Raw genomic sequence first — 17,839 nt, forward strand, 5'->3', positions numbered from 1 at the left:
AACTAAAACAGCATGGTGCTGGTACCAAAAATAGACACAGAGAACAATGGAACAGAATAGAGAACCCAGAAACAAAGCCACATACCTATAACAAGCTGATCTTCAAAAAAGTCGACAAAAATAAAACAATGGGGAAAAGACTCTCTATTCAATAAATGGTGTTGTTATGTGGCTAGCCACATACAGAAAAATGAAACTAGACCTCTATCTCTTACCATATACAAAAATTAACTGAAGATGGATTAAAGACTTAAATATAAGACCTGAAACTATAAAAGTCCTAGAAGAAAACCTAGAAAAAACTCTTCTGGGCATTGGCCTAGGCAAACAATTTATGACTAAGATGCCAAACGGAAAGTGCAACAAAAACAAAAATAGACAAATGGGACTTAATTAAACAAACAAAAAAAGCTTCTCCACAACATAAGAAATAATCAACAGAGTAAACAGTCAACCTACAGAATGGGAGAAAATATTTGCAAATTATGCCCCCCAACAAAGGATTAATGTTCAGAATATACAAGGAACTCCAACAACTCAACAAGGAAAAAACAACCCCATTAAAAAGCAGGCAAAGGATATACATACAGACATTTCTCAAAATAAGGCATGCCAGTGTGGCCAATAATCATATGAAAAAATGCTTAACATCGTAATCATCAGAAAAATGAAGATTAAAACCACAATGAGATATCATCTTACACTTTTCAGATGGCTTTTACTAAAAAGTCAAAAAAGGCCAGGTGCAGTGGCTCATGCCTGCAATCCCAGCACTTTGAGAGGCCGAGGCAGGTGGATCATGAGGTCAGGAGATTGAGACCATCCTGGCTAACACGGTGAAACCCCATCTCTACTACAAATACAAAAAATTTGCCGGGCATGGTGGTGGGTGCCTGTAGTCCCAGCTACTTGGGAGGCTGAGGCAGGAGAATGGCGTGAACCCGGGAGGCGGAGCCTGCAGTGAGCCGAGATAGCGCCACTGCACTCTAGCCTGGGCAACAGAGTGAGACTTCATCTCAAAAAAAAAAAAAAAAGTTAAAAAAAAAAGACTTTAGCATGGTTGCAGAGAAAAGGGTATGCTTATACACTGTTGTGGAAATATAAATTAATACAATCTCTATGGAAAAACAGTATGGGGATTTCTCAAAGAACTCAAAATATAACTACCATTTGACCCAACAATCCCACTACTGGGTATCTATGCAAAGGAAAAGAAATCATTATATTAAAAAGACATGTACAGTTGTTATGTTTAAAGCAGCACTACTGACTACAGCAAAGTCATATAATCAATCTAAGTATCCATCAATGGCTGATTAAAGAAAATATAGTATGTATACACCATGGAATCTTATGCAGCCAAAAAAAGAGTGAAATCATGTCCTTTGCAGCAACATGGATGGAGCTGGAGGCCATAATCCTATGTGAGATAACCCAGAAACAAAAAATCAAATACTGCATGTTCTCACTTATATGTACAGGCTAAATAATGGGTATACATGGACATAAAGATGAGAACAATAGACACTGGGGATTCCAAAAGGGATAAGTCTGGGAGGAGGGTGAAAGTTGAAAAATTACCCATTGGGTTCAATGGTCACTATTTGCGTGATGGGTACACTAGAAGCCCAAACTCGACCATTATGCAATATATCCATGTAACAAACCTGCACGTGTACCCTCTAAATCTAAAATAAAACAAAAAAATTTAAGGACCCACTTGTGAGCAAATCAGACACAGCCAGCACCCCGAGGTTCTCCCATACCTGCGCCACTGCGGCGGGTGCTCATGTCCGCCACGTATATCCATTCATTGGTCGCTGGGTTGTACTGCTCCACAGTGCTCAGACACTGGCGGGAAGCTCCATCATAACCCCCAACAGCATATAGCTTCCCTGCAATAGACAAAGTGGCTGAGTGTGGTGCCAGGGATACTGGCATGAAACCAGAGCTCAGCTGAAACCCTATCTGCAACCAACTGGGGCACCCTTACCTCAGAATTCTGTTCCCTCTTTCTCCAGGGGACCACCAACTTACTCCTCAACCAAGCAAAGCATCCTTCACATTTCTTCACATATTCTACTTGCTCTTAAGCCATGAGCTCCTTAGAAGCAAACACTAAACGTCTTTCTAAATAAGTACCCGCAAATACCCAGCACAAAGCTATGGCCTGGCACCACTGGGGCTCAACATAATCTTGCTGATGAATTAGGTTAAATTTTCTCTAGAACAAGACACCAGTAGCAGATAGAGGGAAAGCTAGAAGGCCCCCAGCTATAGGCAGGCAGACCATCTTTCTGGCTAAAGGCTTGACATAGCAGATGAAGTAAATATGGAAAATTATTATTCAGTGAGAACCCAAAACCTGTCTTAGCCATTGTCTCTACCCCTTCCACAACCGTGGCAGGTAGAGTGTGTGAATGGTGTGTTCTTTGTACATTGTGGGCCAGGGTGGCTGGAATTTTTCTGCAGACTACCCTGTGATCTCTGAGCCACGCACAAGAGCCCTGAGGTGCCGTCATTTACTTTTAAATTAAAATACCATTAAGCTGCTACCCAAGAGCATCATTTCTGCCTGGGGCTGGGGGCTGAGGGCTGAGAGTGAGGTTGGACACAGGAGGAAAAATTTGGCATTTGAGCTATCCCAAAGCAGAAATTCAAACATTTTGGGTTTAAAATTTAGTCTTAAAATGCAATGGGATGGTCTCTTCTGTGGGAACAGGGGGAGGAGTCACACTAGCTGTAGACTAAATAAATATCACCAAATGCAAATCTATTTAACAGGATTACTTAGTAGATTTTTTGGTCACATGTGCTTTCTTGATGGACAGACACCAAGAATACTACCAGTATTTGAAAATCTGCAATTATTTTAAGTTAGAAAGATTCTCAGGCTCAAACCTATACTCTGCTACCAGAACTACTGCTGTATTATCAAATATAAAAATGTTTTTCTTCTATCATCATCAAGCCTGGCTTTGTTTTCTGCCCCAGGGTCCTCTCAATTGACCCATCTAAAAGAAAGAAACACATCCTCCTCAGTTCTGCACTCACCAAAGTCAAAATTTTTTGAAAACCTGACTAAGCAGCTCTTCTAGGGTCCAGGCTACTTGTATGGTATGTGCTGGTTCATATGCAAAATATCCATAGCACACTCTCTGCTCTCTTGGGAGCTTCTGCCTACACTCCGATCCACACAGTCTTTTCCTAAATAGGTATTCTTCGAGGCAGCCAGTAGCAAATTATTGTGATTTCCTCCATTTTTTTGTTCAGTGTCATTCAAACTGTATAGCCATGGTAATGAGATGATGAGAGGGAGGAGAGGAAGCCAGACAGTGTGGAGAGCTGTCTCTTCAAGGCCACAGTGAAGAAGACAGGGTCCACTTAAGTTCCTCCCTCAACATTCTCACCACAGCTGTAAATTGAACTCTGCTGCCCCAGGGTGCCCACAGCTGAAAGAGCTTCAGATTCAGGAGGGGCAGAAGAAACAAATTCCCAGCCTGTCTTCCACGTCAACAGGGCGTGCTACAAGACAGCACTTCTTCCACATACAGAACATGCTCACAAAAGCCTTTGTCAAGGGGAGTATTTTAAATTACCACCATTATGGCACCTCCTCTAACCCTCATCAACCATTCCATCTGCATCAGCTGAAAAAATATGCACTCAAGGTTCCTCCTTGAGTCTATTAACAGGGATTTGCTATTTTTAACCCCTAGTCTATTGTTTGATATTCCTGGCTAAGGAACAAGAGAAGAAATGAGAAGGTGGCTAGACAAAGCACTTACACTTGGCAGACAAATCAATTTCTCTTCCACCAAGAGAATGAGATTGCAAGATACAATTTACCTTGGTAGGAGGACAAAATCCTTGCCCTCACATAGATGACTTATGTAGTATGTTAGAATAGTACACCTTTAAATGAAAACGTAAATTACACAATACCAGTGCAGACTGAGAAATACAGTGTGAGAAAAGAATCTTTCTATTAACATCTAACTCGCTGGATGTTACACTCACCCCAGGGCACATTTGTGTTTGCATGTGTATTTCTGAGTGTGTACATGAGAGATGGAATGTCTGCACACACGTCTGAATGAACAGATATTCCATCTAAATTCCCACATTACTACAAGTTGATGAATCAGTGTTGTCCTGCAAATGACAACATTTTAGTTCAAGTAATATTCTATGCTTTGGTACATTGAATTCACACATATTTACAGAACTCCTACCTACTGGCATTTGTCAGCATTTTGAAGGAGCATAGCACAGTGGAAAGAACACCGGCTTAGGAGTCAGAAGACCTGGGTTCAAGGACAGGCTGTGTTATTTACTGTCATTGGAATGTGGGACATCTGGAGGATGGAGAGAATCTGAGGCCTGCCTATCTCCTTCACAAGGGTTTTGCAAACAAAACAAGAGACTAGAAATGAGAGGTTTTTTTACAAACAAAAGTGTACCATCTGACCAGGCCCTAGACCTTACCACTCCCTCCTACCTTACCCTACACAGCTTTCCTGACTAGAACTGGACTCAATCACCAGCCTGCCCTGCAGAGAGTCATCAGACCTAAGAAGAGGTGCCTACCTCACTCACAGTTCTGTTAATGTTCAACATATGAATATGAGGACAAAATTAATTAAGCACATTTAACTCTCACTCCACTACATTATCCTCCTGGGTTATATGCTGACTATGGATTCCCTACTCCCTTCCCTTCCCCAACTTCTAGCAGAGCTATTGACACGGGGCCAAACCACAGGCCGGCATTTCCCCTCTAGGCTCCTTCTACTCCCCCAGCCCAGCTCCAACATTTAGCAGCCTTGGGCCAGGAGCTCCACCACCTCTCTGAGTCTCAACTTTCCTCATCCGCTAAATCAGGATAATAGTACCTAACCCAGAGGAGTGATCTCAGGAAAAAAAGCACGGTAGAGGAAGCACCAAGCATGATGCTGGACCCAGGACAAGGCCCGTGGGCCAGGTAGGCCTGGCCACTGGCCACTGCCGCCTCCTTACCCTCCACAACGCCCACACCCACACTGCTCCGCCGCGTGTTCATCGGGGCCACAAAGAACCACTCGTTGGTCTTGTAGCTGTAGGCTTCCACCGATGCTAGGCCTGGGAGACAAGAGACTCATGAGACTTCCGTGGCACCAGGCCTCACCCTGCTGTGTGAGAAGCAGTGAGGATGGGGGAGGAGTCCAAATGCAGGGGCTGGAAACCTAAATGTATGGCTCAGTACCACCTCTGCATCACCATGCGGCCTGTGGCAACTCCCTGAAACACATCTGCAGTGCCTACCTGCAGGGACTATTAAGACTTGACTCAGAGAGTGGGCTGTGAAAGGACAAGGGGTGTGTCTGAAATGCACGGCAAATGTAGATCATAAAAACCGCAGAGTGGGATACTTTGATTCCAAGTAGTCACCTGAGGTAGCCTCACTGAACACCTATTCCAATCCCCTTTCCCCCAGCTTCCTCTATCTTAGCAGTGGAAAGCTAAACACTTGCTTCCCAAGACTCCCTTGCAGCTAGGCGTGACCAAGTCAATGAGACCTAAGCAGAAGTCTACGGGGATTCAGAAACAGCCTTTGCTTTTCTAATATAGATACCGTTCCCCTTTTTGATTCTTGCTACCTGGAACACAAATGTGTTGGCTGGAGGTATAACAGCCATCTCATGATCATGAGAAAAAGGCCAAGAGAATCTTAAAGAATGTGGCCTCAATGTCCATAAGTTACTGGACCAACTCAGCAACTGCTAACCTCTAGGCTTCTTGTTTCATGAGTAAAGCAAAATCCCTCGTGTTTTAAGGCAGAGTTTAATCAGGTTCTCTACTTATAGCCAAAAGTAATTCCCAAAAGAAACAATGCACCACTACCCTTTCCTTCTCTTTGTTCCACTCACTAAAGGCAGCCTCCAGAGGGGCTAAAGACCCTGGAATTATATGAGTGAGGCAAAGAGAAGGCTGAGAAAGGTCCCCAGATTGTGAAGACACAAATAAAAATTCAGCGAAGTAAAAAATACTGCTTTTTACCTCCCTGGGGGCCAAAGAATATCATATTAGTTTAATAGAGCTACTGTCTGCAGAGACATCTACCTGGCAGTATAAGCAGAGATGAGATCACCTCTCTGAGTTTATGTCAACTAACAGTTTTGGGTTGAAATTTTGAAGCTAGATAGAGTCCAGAGGCAAGGAGGCTCACCTATGGTGAAAAAGCCTGGCAAAGCTTCAGTAGGGTAGTAGAAAGGGCAACAGAAAAAATGAGCAGCCTGGCCCACTGCATGACCTGAGCCAGGTCTCTTCCAAGTGCTGGACTCAGCTCCCTCATCTGTCTAGCAAAGGGTTCAAACTGGAGGCCTGAGGCACCCCCTAGCTAAGCATGCTCTCCTTCTAAGTCTCATCTTCTGAGTAAATAGGTTCCCAGACACTGGAAAGTAGGAAAGGGACTCTTCTGAGTCCTAGAAAGCCTAGTACATGGGCAGTTACATATTCTGTCTGGAAGAAGGCCTGGCTCTTCCCCCAAAAGCTGGATGAGGAAGAAGAGTGGATATGTCCCTGGGGCAGTAGCTACAAATGGACAGAAAGTTGGTCCAGAACTGGCTGAATAAAACAGGGTTGCATGGAGGATGTGTCCCAGGCTAGCAGGGGTTGGGAACACACCCTAAACCTACCAGTACTGCCATCAAAGCCTCCCACTGCGTAGAGCAAGTCATTGAGCACTGCTGCGCCCAGTGTGCTCCGGCGCTCCTGCATGCTGGCAATGGACGTCCACTGGTCCTTCACGCCGTCATACACATCCACTGTCCGCACCCGCAGTGAGCCATTAAACCCTCCCACGGCATACACGTGGCCAGCCATGAACACCACACCTGAGGCACAGGAAACCAAGACATCAAGGTCAGGTCAGGCGCATGACTGCTCATGTTGATGGATGACAATGGAGGAGCAAGACAGACACAGGAAAAGTCACCACCGAAGATACTTTAGGTATTTGGCAGTCATTATGGGATTCACTGGATTTCTTTCCTACTTGCTTTTCTAATTTTGTCTGATTCAAGTAAATATTTGAATCAGCTTTAACTCCCCAAGCTCATAAGAACTGACCCTAAAAGAGCCAAAAACTGTGCAAGTGGCCGGGCATGGTAGCTCACGCCTGTAATTCCAGTACCTTGGGAAGCCAAGGCAGGTGGATCACCTGAGGTCAGGAGTTCAAGACCAGCTTGGCCAAAATGGTGAAACCCGTCTCTACTAAAAATGCAAAAATTAGCTGGGCATGGTGGTGCACGCCTGTAATCCCAGCTACTTGGAAGGCTGAGGTGAGAGAATCACTTGAACCCAGGAGGCAGACGTTGCAGTGAGCCGAGATCATGACACTGCACTCCAACCTGGGTGACAGAGAAAGACTCTGTCTTAAAACAACAACAACAACCAAAAAAAAAAAAACTATGCAGGAGGGAAACAAATGGGAGCCTGAAATGCACAGATGCTTGAGGAAACAAGGAGTAGCTCACGACTTCTGGCACGGAGTGGGGACCAGCAGGGGAAAAACAGCTTGCAGAACTGGGAGGCTGCTCACCTGCTCTGCATCTTCTGGAAGGAAGCTCAGCAATCTGATCCCACCGGTCCTCCTCGAAATCATAGCACTCCACACTGCGGATTGCCTTGGGTGCCTGGCCGCCAACCACAATCATGACCTCCGGAGAGACAAGTGGACATTAGCGGGGTCAGCCCAAAATCTGGATTCATGGTATCCCTGGTACTTCCACATGGCTTATCGCCCAGGGTGTGTGGATGATCTGAGATGCCAGTTTACAGAGCTACATACATGGGGATGCTGCTCCTGGTCACCAACAGGTATGAGTATTCAAGAAAAGTCTAACAAGCATCTTCCCACAGAAACACAGTCATAAGTTCTGTTTCCCAAATGCCCCACTCGGGGCTATCTTGTGGGTATGTGAAGCCGCATAGGGCATCATCTGTAATCTCAGTGCCCTCAGATTGGGAATGGGAGGTGCTAAATCTTATATCAAAACAAACTTGAATATACTTTGAAAAAGAGTGCAGAATTTGGATGTATTTTTAAAGTATTATTCAAAAGCATTTCTGAATGCCTAGAATGTAGGGTGCACTTATGCACTGCAGTATAGAAAAAAATTGAAAAACTCCTGTGAGATGGTTATTACAAAAGTTATTAAACTGATGATGTTCTGGAAACTAGTGCTAGCAGTCCTATTTCCACAAGTAAGGTAGTAGCTACCACTGCTAGGCACCATGTGAAATGTGTTGTCATTTACTTGTCACCACAACTGTGAGGTAGATATCATCATCCACGTTGACAGATAGGAAAGTAAAGCTCAGAGAACACATGTAAGTGGCCCAAGGTCACACAGCTAAGAGTGTAGGCAGAGACTGAAACCCAAGTCTACCTGACAGAGGGTGAGGCCAGCCACCCCCCCAACTCCTGCTCTAGAGACAGGATCCAAGCAAACACAGCTTGCTGCATCTATGTTTGTCAAAACACAGGTCGCTTTCCATTAGTAGGTCATGAAATCAATTTAATGGATTATGACCAGCACATATATTTTTAAAAGCACAGAAAATATGATAATAAGAATATTATTTCATGAAATATTGGTTTTGGCTATACACACTTACATGTGTCTTCTGGATAGCAATTTAAATGCATTTTGTATTGCAAGGGCATGGTCAAACACAATGAAAACTACTGCTCTGGTTAGGTTAATAGAACTGCAGTACTTAATTATGGTATCACTGCTGTGTCTTTGGTCACATGTTATTAATAAATAAAAAATTAAAGTACCAGTTACCTATAGTTTACATATTTTAATAAACATGTGCAAATTCATAGCTGTCCCCACAATGATGTCACTCTCACTCAACGGCATTCCAATATGCTTTCTTGAGTGGAGAGAAAGGGTGGAAGTCACAACCAGCAAATTCATTTGATCATTACCTGTAGCTTGTCTTATTTACCCAGTGGTTCTCAAACTTGAGCATACATCAGAATCACCTAGAGGACTTGTGAAAACACAAGCTGCTGGGCCCTATCCCCAGAGTGTCATTCAGTGGATCTGGAGTGGAGCCCAGAGGCTGCCTTTCTAACAAGTTCCCAGGTGCTGCTGCTGCTGCCACTCTAGGGTTCATACTTTGAGAACCACCTTTTCAATCCACGCTCTGTATGGATTTCCTGATGATATGCCATGAACAACTTTTGCCATTATGAATTATCATAGTGCTTTTTACTTCCCCATGATGTATTTCTGGGGAGAGAAGTGCCCATCAAAATCTGTGTGAACTCGCAAAGGCACATCCCTCAAGTGAACACTTCCCACCATACGGGAGGCAAAACCAGAGCTCACCACCATTACTACAGATCAATCATTTATTCCCCAATATTCCAGAACAGGCTCACCCACTGCCATGTGGGTGGTCACTGGTCATCAGACTTAGTCCATAGCTGTCTGTCACCAAAAGTGGGTAACCAGTGTTCAAAAATTCAGAAATCAGTTCTGACTTCTAAAGCATTCCAAAGGAACCCAGGACACAAAACCCAGCCTCGAGCTGCTGCTGCTGCTGCTTCAACAGAAACTTGACTTTCCTGGGTGCCTCAGCTCAGAGGGTCCACTGCTCTGTGTCAAGAGTAGCCTTTTTCAGAGTAAACATGAATTCTACATTACTTCCCATTTGTAATTCTTTGCTTAGACAGGCATCCATGAACAGTTCAAGGGGGATGTTAATGAACACAGCCCCTTGGCAAACACCAGATAATGCCTAACCTACTCTTCAAGGGCAGAATGACATGTTCATAAATATGCCCAGAACTTGCATTGTCTTTCCGGTTTTGAGTTGGTAAAGCTAAACTGAAGGAAAATACTGCAAGGATTTTCTTTGAAATCTGATTTCTGAAGCTGAGTGAGAATAAAAGCAGTTTTAAGTTTTCTTTCTGCAAGGACTTCAGGCACCCCACACCCTCCCACATGCTGTTCCCTGACTCGAAACCTTCCCATCTCTGAGCACTCTGCCTTAACACCTGCTTATCTTTCAGGTCTCAGTTTAAATGTTATTTCCTACAAATGGACTTCCCTGGCCTCCAGGTCAGAACTACATATCCGTCCTCTGAGATTTCACCTGCCCTGTGTGTTCTGCATTGTGCTGGACCATCAGTGTCTTGTCTTTTGCACCTCTAGACAGTGAGCCCTGCCCAGGCAGAAAACGTATCTGCCTCAGTCACCAAGATAACTCCATATACTTATGTTGCCAGGTAAAAGTGAGGGCTCAAGTGTTTATTTGGAATAAAGAATACATGAATAAAAAGTAAATAGCACATGCAAGGAGTTAAACAAACAATACAGAGTTTTTAAAAATGAAAAAAGAAACTAAACTAGAACGTCATTTTCTTTAGTTAAAATATGTTGGAACACCAGGTTAAAATTCTGGAGACAGTGAGGAAAAAGCAAGCAAAATAAAAAGAGAAAGTGAGAGCTTTTCCCATCTTTTGACTCAACCACCAAAAGAAAGTTTGCTTATACTTGGCATAAGCTATCCAGCTTCTTTTGTAAATTAAAAAAAAAAAAAGGCAAAGTTTTCAGGAACCCTCACCATGCCCCAGAAACTATCTCCCACCAGGGAAGTAGAGGGTACATGCATATTGGAGAAAATCTACCACTCATCTCTGAGAATTTTCACAGAAACAGTATTACAGAAATGCAAATTTTTTAATGTTAAAGTAAAGCCTGAGTAGAAATACAAAAATGATACACAACAGCTAGGTGCAGTGGCTCATGCCTGTAATCCCAGTAGTTTAGGTGGCAGAGGCGGGTGGATCTCTTGAGTCCAGGAGCTCAAGACCAGCCTGGGCAACATGGTGAAACCCCGTCTCTACAAAAAATACAAAAAACTAGCTGGGTGTGGTGGTGAATGCCTGTAGTCCCAACTACTTGGAAGGCTGAGGTGACAGAATCACCTGAGCCCAGGAATTTGAGGCTGCAGTGAGTTGTGATTGCAGCACCACTGCACTCCAGTCTGGGCAACACAGTGAGACCCTGTCTCAAAAAAAAAAAAAAATAGAATACAAGATAAGGTTTTCAAAACAAACTTGGCTTTGAGCTCATAAAACCACTGGTAAGAGATAACTTTAAACAAACAAAACTTGTACAACTATCTGGGAAAATGAATTATGAGGTTTTGTGGGATAGGACCATCAGTTTCAGAGGTAGCTCAAGGCAGCAGGAAGAACAGGTATACATCTGCTTCTCTCATAGGCATAGGAAACTCAATTTTTTTGTTTTATTTTTAGTTGGCACATAATAGGTACACATATTTATGGGGTACAGTGTGATGTTTGGATACATGCATACATTGGGTGATGATCAAATCAGGGTAATCAGCATACCCACCATCTCAAACACTTATTATTTCTTTGTGGTGAGAACATTCAAAATCCTCTCTTCTAGCTATTTTGAAATATACAATACATTATTGTTAACTATAGTCACCCTACTGTGTAATAGAACTCCAGAAGGTATTCCTCCTCTCTAACTGTAACATAGTATCCATTGATCACCCCCATCTCCCCTCCCTCCTCCCTTCCCCAGCCTCTGATAACCACTATTCTGCTCTCTACTTCTACGAGTTTGTCTGTTTTAGATTTCATATATAAGTGAAATCATGTGGTGTTTGTCTTTCTATGCCTGGGTTATTTCACTTAACATAATGTTCTCCAGGTTCATCCACGTTGTCACAAATGACAGGATTTCACCTTTTTATTTATTTAATTTTTTAGACAGAGTCTCGCTCTGTCACCAAGGCTGAAGTGCAATGGCACAATCTTGGTTCACTGCAACCTCCACCCCCCGGGTTCAAGCAATTCTCCTGCCTCAGCCTCCCATGTAGCTGAGATTACAGGTGCCCACCACCACACCCGGCTAATTTTTTGTATTTTTAGTAAAGATGGGGTTTCACCATGTTGGCCAGTCTGGTCCTGAACTCCTGACCTAAGGTGATCCACTCGCCTCGGCCTCCCAAAGTGCTGGGATTACAAGCATGAGCCACTGTGCCCGGCCTTTTTATAGTTGAATAGTATATATACCTCATTTTAAAATCCATTCATCTGTTGATGGGCACTTAGGTTGATGCTGTTTTTTGGCTATTGTGAATACTGCTGAAATAAACATGAGAGTACAGATATCTCTTCAACATGCTGATTTAATTTCCTTTGGATGCATACCCAGTATGGGATTGCAGGGTCATATGGTAGTTCTACTTTTAATTTTTCCTGGACACATATAACCAACCAATATAGAATCACGAAGAAACAGAAAACCCAAACAGACCAATAACAAGTAACAAGATTGAATCACTAATAAAAAGTCTGCTATCAAAGAAAAGCCCAGAACCTGATAGTTTCACTGCTGAATTCTAACAAACATTTAAAGAAGAACTAATACCAGTTATTCTCAAACTATTCTAAAATATTGAAAGGGAGGGAATACTTCCAAATTTATTCTTTGAAGCCAGGACTACTCTAATACCAAACTAGACAAGGGCATGACAAAAAAGAAAACTATAGACCAATATCCATGATGAACACAGATACAAAAATCCATAACAAAATACTAGCAAATGAAATTCAACAGCACATTGAAAAGATCATTTACCGTGATCAAATAGATTCATCCTAGGGATGCAAGGATGGTTCAATATAACACAAATCAATAAAAACAATATGTCACATTAACAGAATCAAAGACAAAAACCACATAATCATTTCAATAGATGCAGAAAAAGCATTTGATAAAACTCAACATCCCTTCATAATAAAAACTCTCAACAAATTAGAAATAGAAGAAATGTAACTCAACATAATAGAGGCCATATATGACAAACCCGCAGCTAACATCATACTAGAAAGGGGAAAGTTGAAAGCTTTTCCTCTAAGAATTGGAACAAGACAAGGATGCCCACTTTCTCCACTTCTATCCAACATAGTACTGGAAGTCCTAGCCAGAGCAATCAGGCAAGAGAAAGAAATGAAGTACATTCAAATTGAAAGGAGAAAGTCAAACTGCTTGCAGAGAATATGATCTTATATATTAAAAAGCCTAAAGACGCCACCAAAAAACTATTCGAATGAATAAATGAATTGGCAAAGTGGCAGGATACAAAATCAACATACAAAACTTAGTGGTGTTCCTATACACTAATAGTGAACTATCTGAAAAAGAAATAAAGAAAAAAACTCATTAACAATAGCTACAAAAAAATAAAATAACTAGGAATAAATTTAACCACAGAGGTAAAAGATCTCTACAATGAAAACTATAAAACATTGACGAAAGAAATTGAAGAGGACACAAATAAATGGAAAGATATTCCATGATCATGGAAAGAATTAATAATGTTAAAATGCTCATACTACCTAAAGCAATCTACAGATTCAATGTAATCCTTATCAAACTACCAATGACATTCTTCACAAAAATAAGAAAAAAAAAATCTAAAACTCATATAGGAATAGCCAAACAATCTAGAGCAAAAGGAACAAAGCTGGGGGCATCATGCTACCTGACTTCAAAATATACAGCAAAGCTAGAGTAACTAAAACAGCATGGTACTGGCATAAAAACAGACACATAGGCCAATGGAATATAAAATTAGAGAACCTAGAAATAAATCCACACATTTACAGCCAACTGATTTTCGACGAACATGCCAAAAGCACACATTTGACAAGGTGTTAATACCCAGAATATATAAGGAACTCAAACAACTAAATAACAGAAAAACAGATAATCTGATTCAAAAATGGGCAAAAAGATCTAAACAGATATTTCTCTAAAAAAGATATATGAATGACCAACAAGTATATGAAAAAAAATGCTCAACATCACTATTTATCTGGGAAATGCAAATGAAAATCACAACGAGATATCACCTCACCCCAATTAGAAGGTCTACTGCAGAAAAGACAAAAGATAACTGCTGGCAAGGATGTGGAGAAAGAGGAACTCTTATACCCTGCTGGTGGGAATGTAAATTAGTACAGCCCAGTATGGTGAAAAGAAATCCAATTTTTATGGTAGGTGTTGCAAGAAGCATTCATACATGGAGCACTACACCCACTACTGTGTTGATCATGCAGAGTAAAAAGAATAAATTTCCTATCATGAGTGCTAATGGATAGTTGTTTCCATGGATACCTGATGTTAGCAACCAGTTAGGCAAATATGAGTATTTCCCACAGTCTACATGTATCACATCTCTGAAATCACAAACTTCTAGCTACTTAAGAAGACCACAAGATGTTAGAGGAAGAGACTTGAACCATTCTCTCCTATATGCCCTCGTTTTATATTCCAGAAACACCCAGGCCCAGGGAGTTCAACAAGCATGTTTCTTTCTTTCCCCAACACTCCTAAACCCCAATATACTTAAGATTAATATGCCTTTATTAGAAATTACTCAATCAAATCAGCTTATTTAACGATCACTATTTTTAACATTTATCTTTCAAGGTAACCCTGAGTAAGAACTATCAGTCACGTAGGAATCACAAACTAAAGAACTGGCTCTAGGTGAACAATTATGCTAGACTGAACAATTTAATCACTCTCGTGAACTGCAGCATACTTAGGAGTTTGGCAGGGTGCCTCAGAGTTCTGATCCCAAGTCTCAACTGTCACTGTGTTGAAGGCTGCAGAAGTTCTGGTGAATGGAGGTTCTCTGGTTGACAGAATATGAGTGAGCTGAACTCCACTGTAGCAGAGATGGTTATTAGATACCTCCCAAGGAAAACACTGTCATTTTGAAAAGTCAAATAGCCATTTATTTTAGGAAGATTAGTGAGCCCAAGCAAAAGACTACCTGATTCCTTAGGAAGGAGATTTTACTCCCAGCATAACATTTTTTAAAATAAATATATAATGCTCTCTTGTTTACATAGATGATTCTGATTCTACCAGCGTGACTGTGGGATTGAAGGCATGTTGGTCCCTCCTCACCGAAATCACAACCACCCTGTGTCTGAGAGCCATTAGGTGCCAGGGACTAGCCAGGGAAAGGGACAATCCATGAAGAGAATAGAGATTTCCAGCCTACGTGTAGATCAAGACCCTAGCCCTGGCCTCAGGACTACATAGGTCATTCAAATTTCTACTCAGGTGAGAGGAACAATCTGGGCTCTACACACTTTTTTCATCGGGCAAGAGTAGAATGCATGTCCAAACTCTCTTCTGTGACCGGTGAGCTGGGCAGAAGGCAGGCCCAGCCAGTCGGTCCCTCGGGCCAGGGCAGGAAGCGAGAGTCTCTCTTACCCTGGTGCGTGGGGCCGCAGGGCTAACACCAACAATTCATCCGATGGAGCATGTCGAGGTCGAGCCAGAAGACTTGTCCAAGCAGGTTCCTAAGCAACAGTTGCTCTAGGCAAGTACTGATAGCAAGGTGCAGAGAAAATGGGGGTCTGAGAACCAGGTAATATGAGGGCAAGGCCCAGGGGGAGAGAAGAGGAGTGGAAAAAATGGGCTTTGGAATCAGACACATCTGGGCCCAAATATAGTATCAGCCCAGTCACTATATAGCTGTGTGGCTATGAGCAAGACATTTAACCTTGCTAAGCCTCATTTTCATAACTTGTAATATCAGGATAATAGGATGCTTCCCATATGGGTGTCAGGAGGCTTAAATGATATGAAGCACTTAGCACAATGCTTGATAAATAGTAAACACTAAATGTTATCTGATTAACACTAGTGTCATTATTAGCTTCTAAGGCAGGTGCTAAAAAACAGATTCCCAATGAAAGGTAGAAAAGGATACTATGAACCTGTGAGGGAGGGTAAGTACCACTAATTCTAGGGGTGATTATGGGGCTTTTTCAGGACCCCAGGGTGCTTGTCAGGGTGTGGACCAAGGTGGAAGGGGGCAGTGCCCATCCAGGGGCCTGGGCCAAATGAGAGGTCATCCCATCCACCCTGTCAACAGCTTCTTCAAATACCATCTACTGAAAGCAGGACAGCCCAACTCAGGAGCAAGCCACCCACTTCCAGCCCAAATGGCGTTTCAGTAGCATTTTTAAAGAGCTGAATAGAGATGCCAACTGAACTGGAATGACAGTGAAAAGTGCCAGGTTCAGTACATTTCCAAAAGGTTCATTTGCATCTTCCTGAAACCTCATTTCCTTGCCGCCATCTGTGGAACAGGGTAACGTAGGAGACTTCTGAGTGGCTGGGAGACAGCCTCGGGTTGTCCATGGCAACCCAGCCTCAGGAAAAGTGCTGGGCGGTGAATGTGTGGGAGCCAAGATGATGCTGTTAGCTGTTCCGGCTGGGATGTGTCAGTATGCTCTGTGCATATATGGCTCAGGAAAAACACCTTTATTAGCCTCTGCAGCTATCTCAAGGCAGAGTCCTGTTCCTCTCAGGGAAAGGACTTGGCTGGCAAACAGAGTTACTGCTGAGAATTACTGAATATAGTGCAGGTCTCTCTCCACCATGTTGTTTTTCAAAGTTTGCTCTGCCAGAAAGCCTATCTGGACTGAATTTATGAAAGCACAAACCAGCCTGCCCTTGGAATTCCTATGCCTGCTTCTCCAACTAGTCCAATTATCTCCTGATTTTTCTTCTTTCTCTACTTATTTGGTTGTTCATATATGTCTATCTTACTTTCTCAGAAAGACTTCTTAAAATTAAAAGTCCCCAAAGGGCAGGAATCAGGTTTCTTTCAACACAGCATACGGCTATAATGCTTTTGTGACATTTGGAAGCAATATAATAAAACAGTTCAGAGCACAGGGCCTCGGGCCAGTCATCCTAGGCTTAAACCTCAACTCAGCCATTTACTAATTGTGCTTTAAAGATGGGTCACAAATTCTGTGATACTACTACACTCAGACGTGGAACTTAATACTTCTCCCCTTAAGTGTGGGCTAGACTTAGTGACTTGTATCTAGCAAATAAAAGACAGAAGTGATGGGACATGGATTTTGACATTAGGTTATAAAAACACTACAGCTTCCGTGTTAGATGTGTGCTCTCATTTTCTTGCTCTAGAATCACCCTCTCTGGAAGAAAGCCAGCATGTCATGAGGACACTCAAGCAGCTTATGGAGAGGCCCACATGGCAAGAAACAGGCCTGCCAGCAACCACATGAGTGAGCTTAGAATCAGATCCTCCCCAAACAAGCCTGAAATAACTGCACCCCGACCAACAGCTTGACTGTATGAGAGACCCTGGGTCAAAAGGACCCAGCTAAGCCACTCCAGGATTCCTGCCCACAGAAACTGTGAGATGATAGATGTTTATTGTGTTAAGCCATCGTAGGGTAATTTGTAATGCAGAAATAGATAACTAATGCACAATAAGTGGGTGACATAACCCAAGGTCCAACTTCCTCATCTGCGAAATGGGGATAATTACAGTTATGAAAATCCTATGAGATAACAAATATAAGTCACTTAGCCCAGTGGCTGGCACATGATAAGTGCTCAGTAATTGATATCTGCTGTTATCATTATTGTGGGTATTAGTATCATGTAGTGATTAAAAGCCCAGGCTTTGAGTCAGCCAGACTTGGATTCAAGTCCTCACACTGCCACTTAAGTGCTGTAAAACCCTGGGCAAATCACTCAGTCTTACTCAATCTCACCGAATCTCAGTTGTCTCCAACATTAAAGCCTCCAGAGTTGTAATAAAGTCAAAATAAGATAACGGGCATTACATACTTAGGCTAATAATGCAAAGAAGCTGCTCAGTAATTAGTATTTAAACAATACTACTTGTATCATCATCAATACCTCTGGTGATGATGACCAGGACA

The 17,839-nt window shown here is 42.4% G+C and overlaps 1 protein-coding gene across 7 annotated transcripts in view; it reads right to left on the reverse strand.

Moving 5' to 3' along the window:
• The window catches only part of KLHL3 (kelch like family member 3), a 270,507-nt gene that overhangs the window by 14,734 nt on the left and 237,934 nt on the right, over window positions 1–17,839 (reverse strand). For 6 of the 7 annotated variants that reach the window (XM_063604239.1, XM_055112976.3, XM_063604240.1 and 3 more), the window contains 4 exons: window positions 7,583–7,700; window positions 6,678–6,875; window positions 5,020–5,121; window positions 1,767–1,895 (listed from right to left, as the gene is read on the reverse strand). In XM_063604239.1, coding sequence (XP_063460309.1) covers window positions 1,767–1,895; window positions 5,020–5,121; window positions 6,678–6,875; window positions 7,583–7,700 — 547 coding nt within the window. The remainder of the gene's footprint in view (window positions 1–1,766; window positions 1,896–5,019; window positions 5,122–6,677; window positions 6,876–7,582; window positions 7,701–17,839) is intronic. The other variant, XM_055112977.3, reaches the window with a different exon arrangement.

Source organism: Pan paniscus, chromosome 4 (assembly GCF_029289425.2).
Source record: "Pan paniscus chromosome 4, NHGRI_mPanPan1-v2.0_pri, whole genome shotgun sequence".
Classification (NCBI taxonomy): domain Eukaryota; kingdom Metazoa; phylum Chordata; class Mammalia; order Primates; family Hominidae; genus Pan; species Pan paniscus.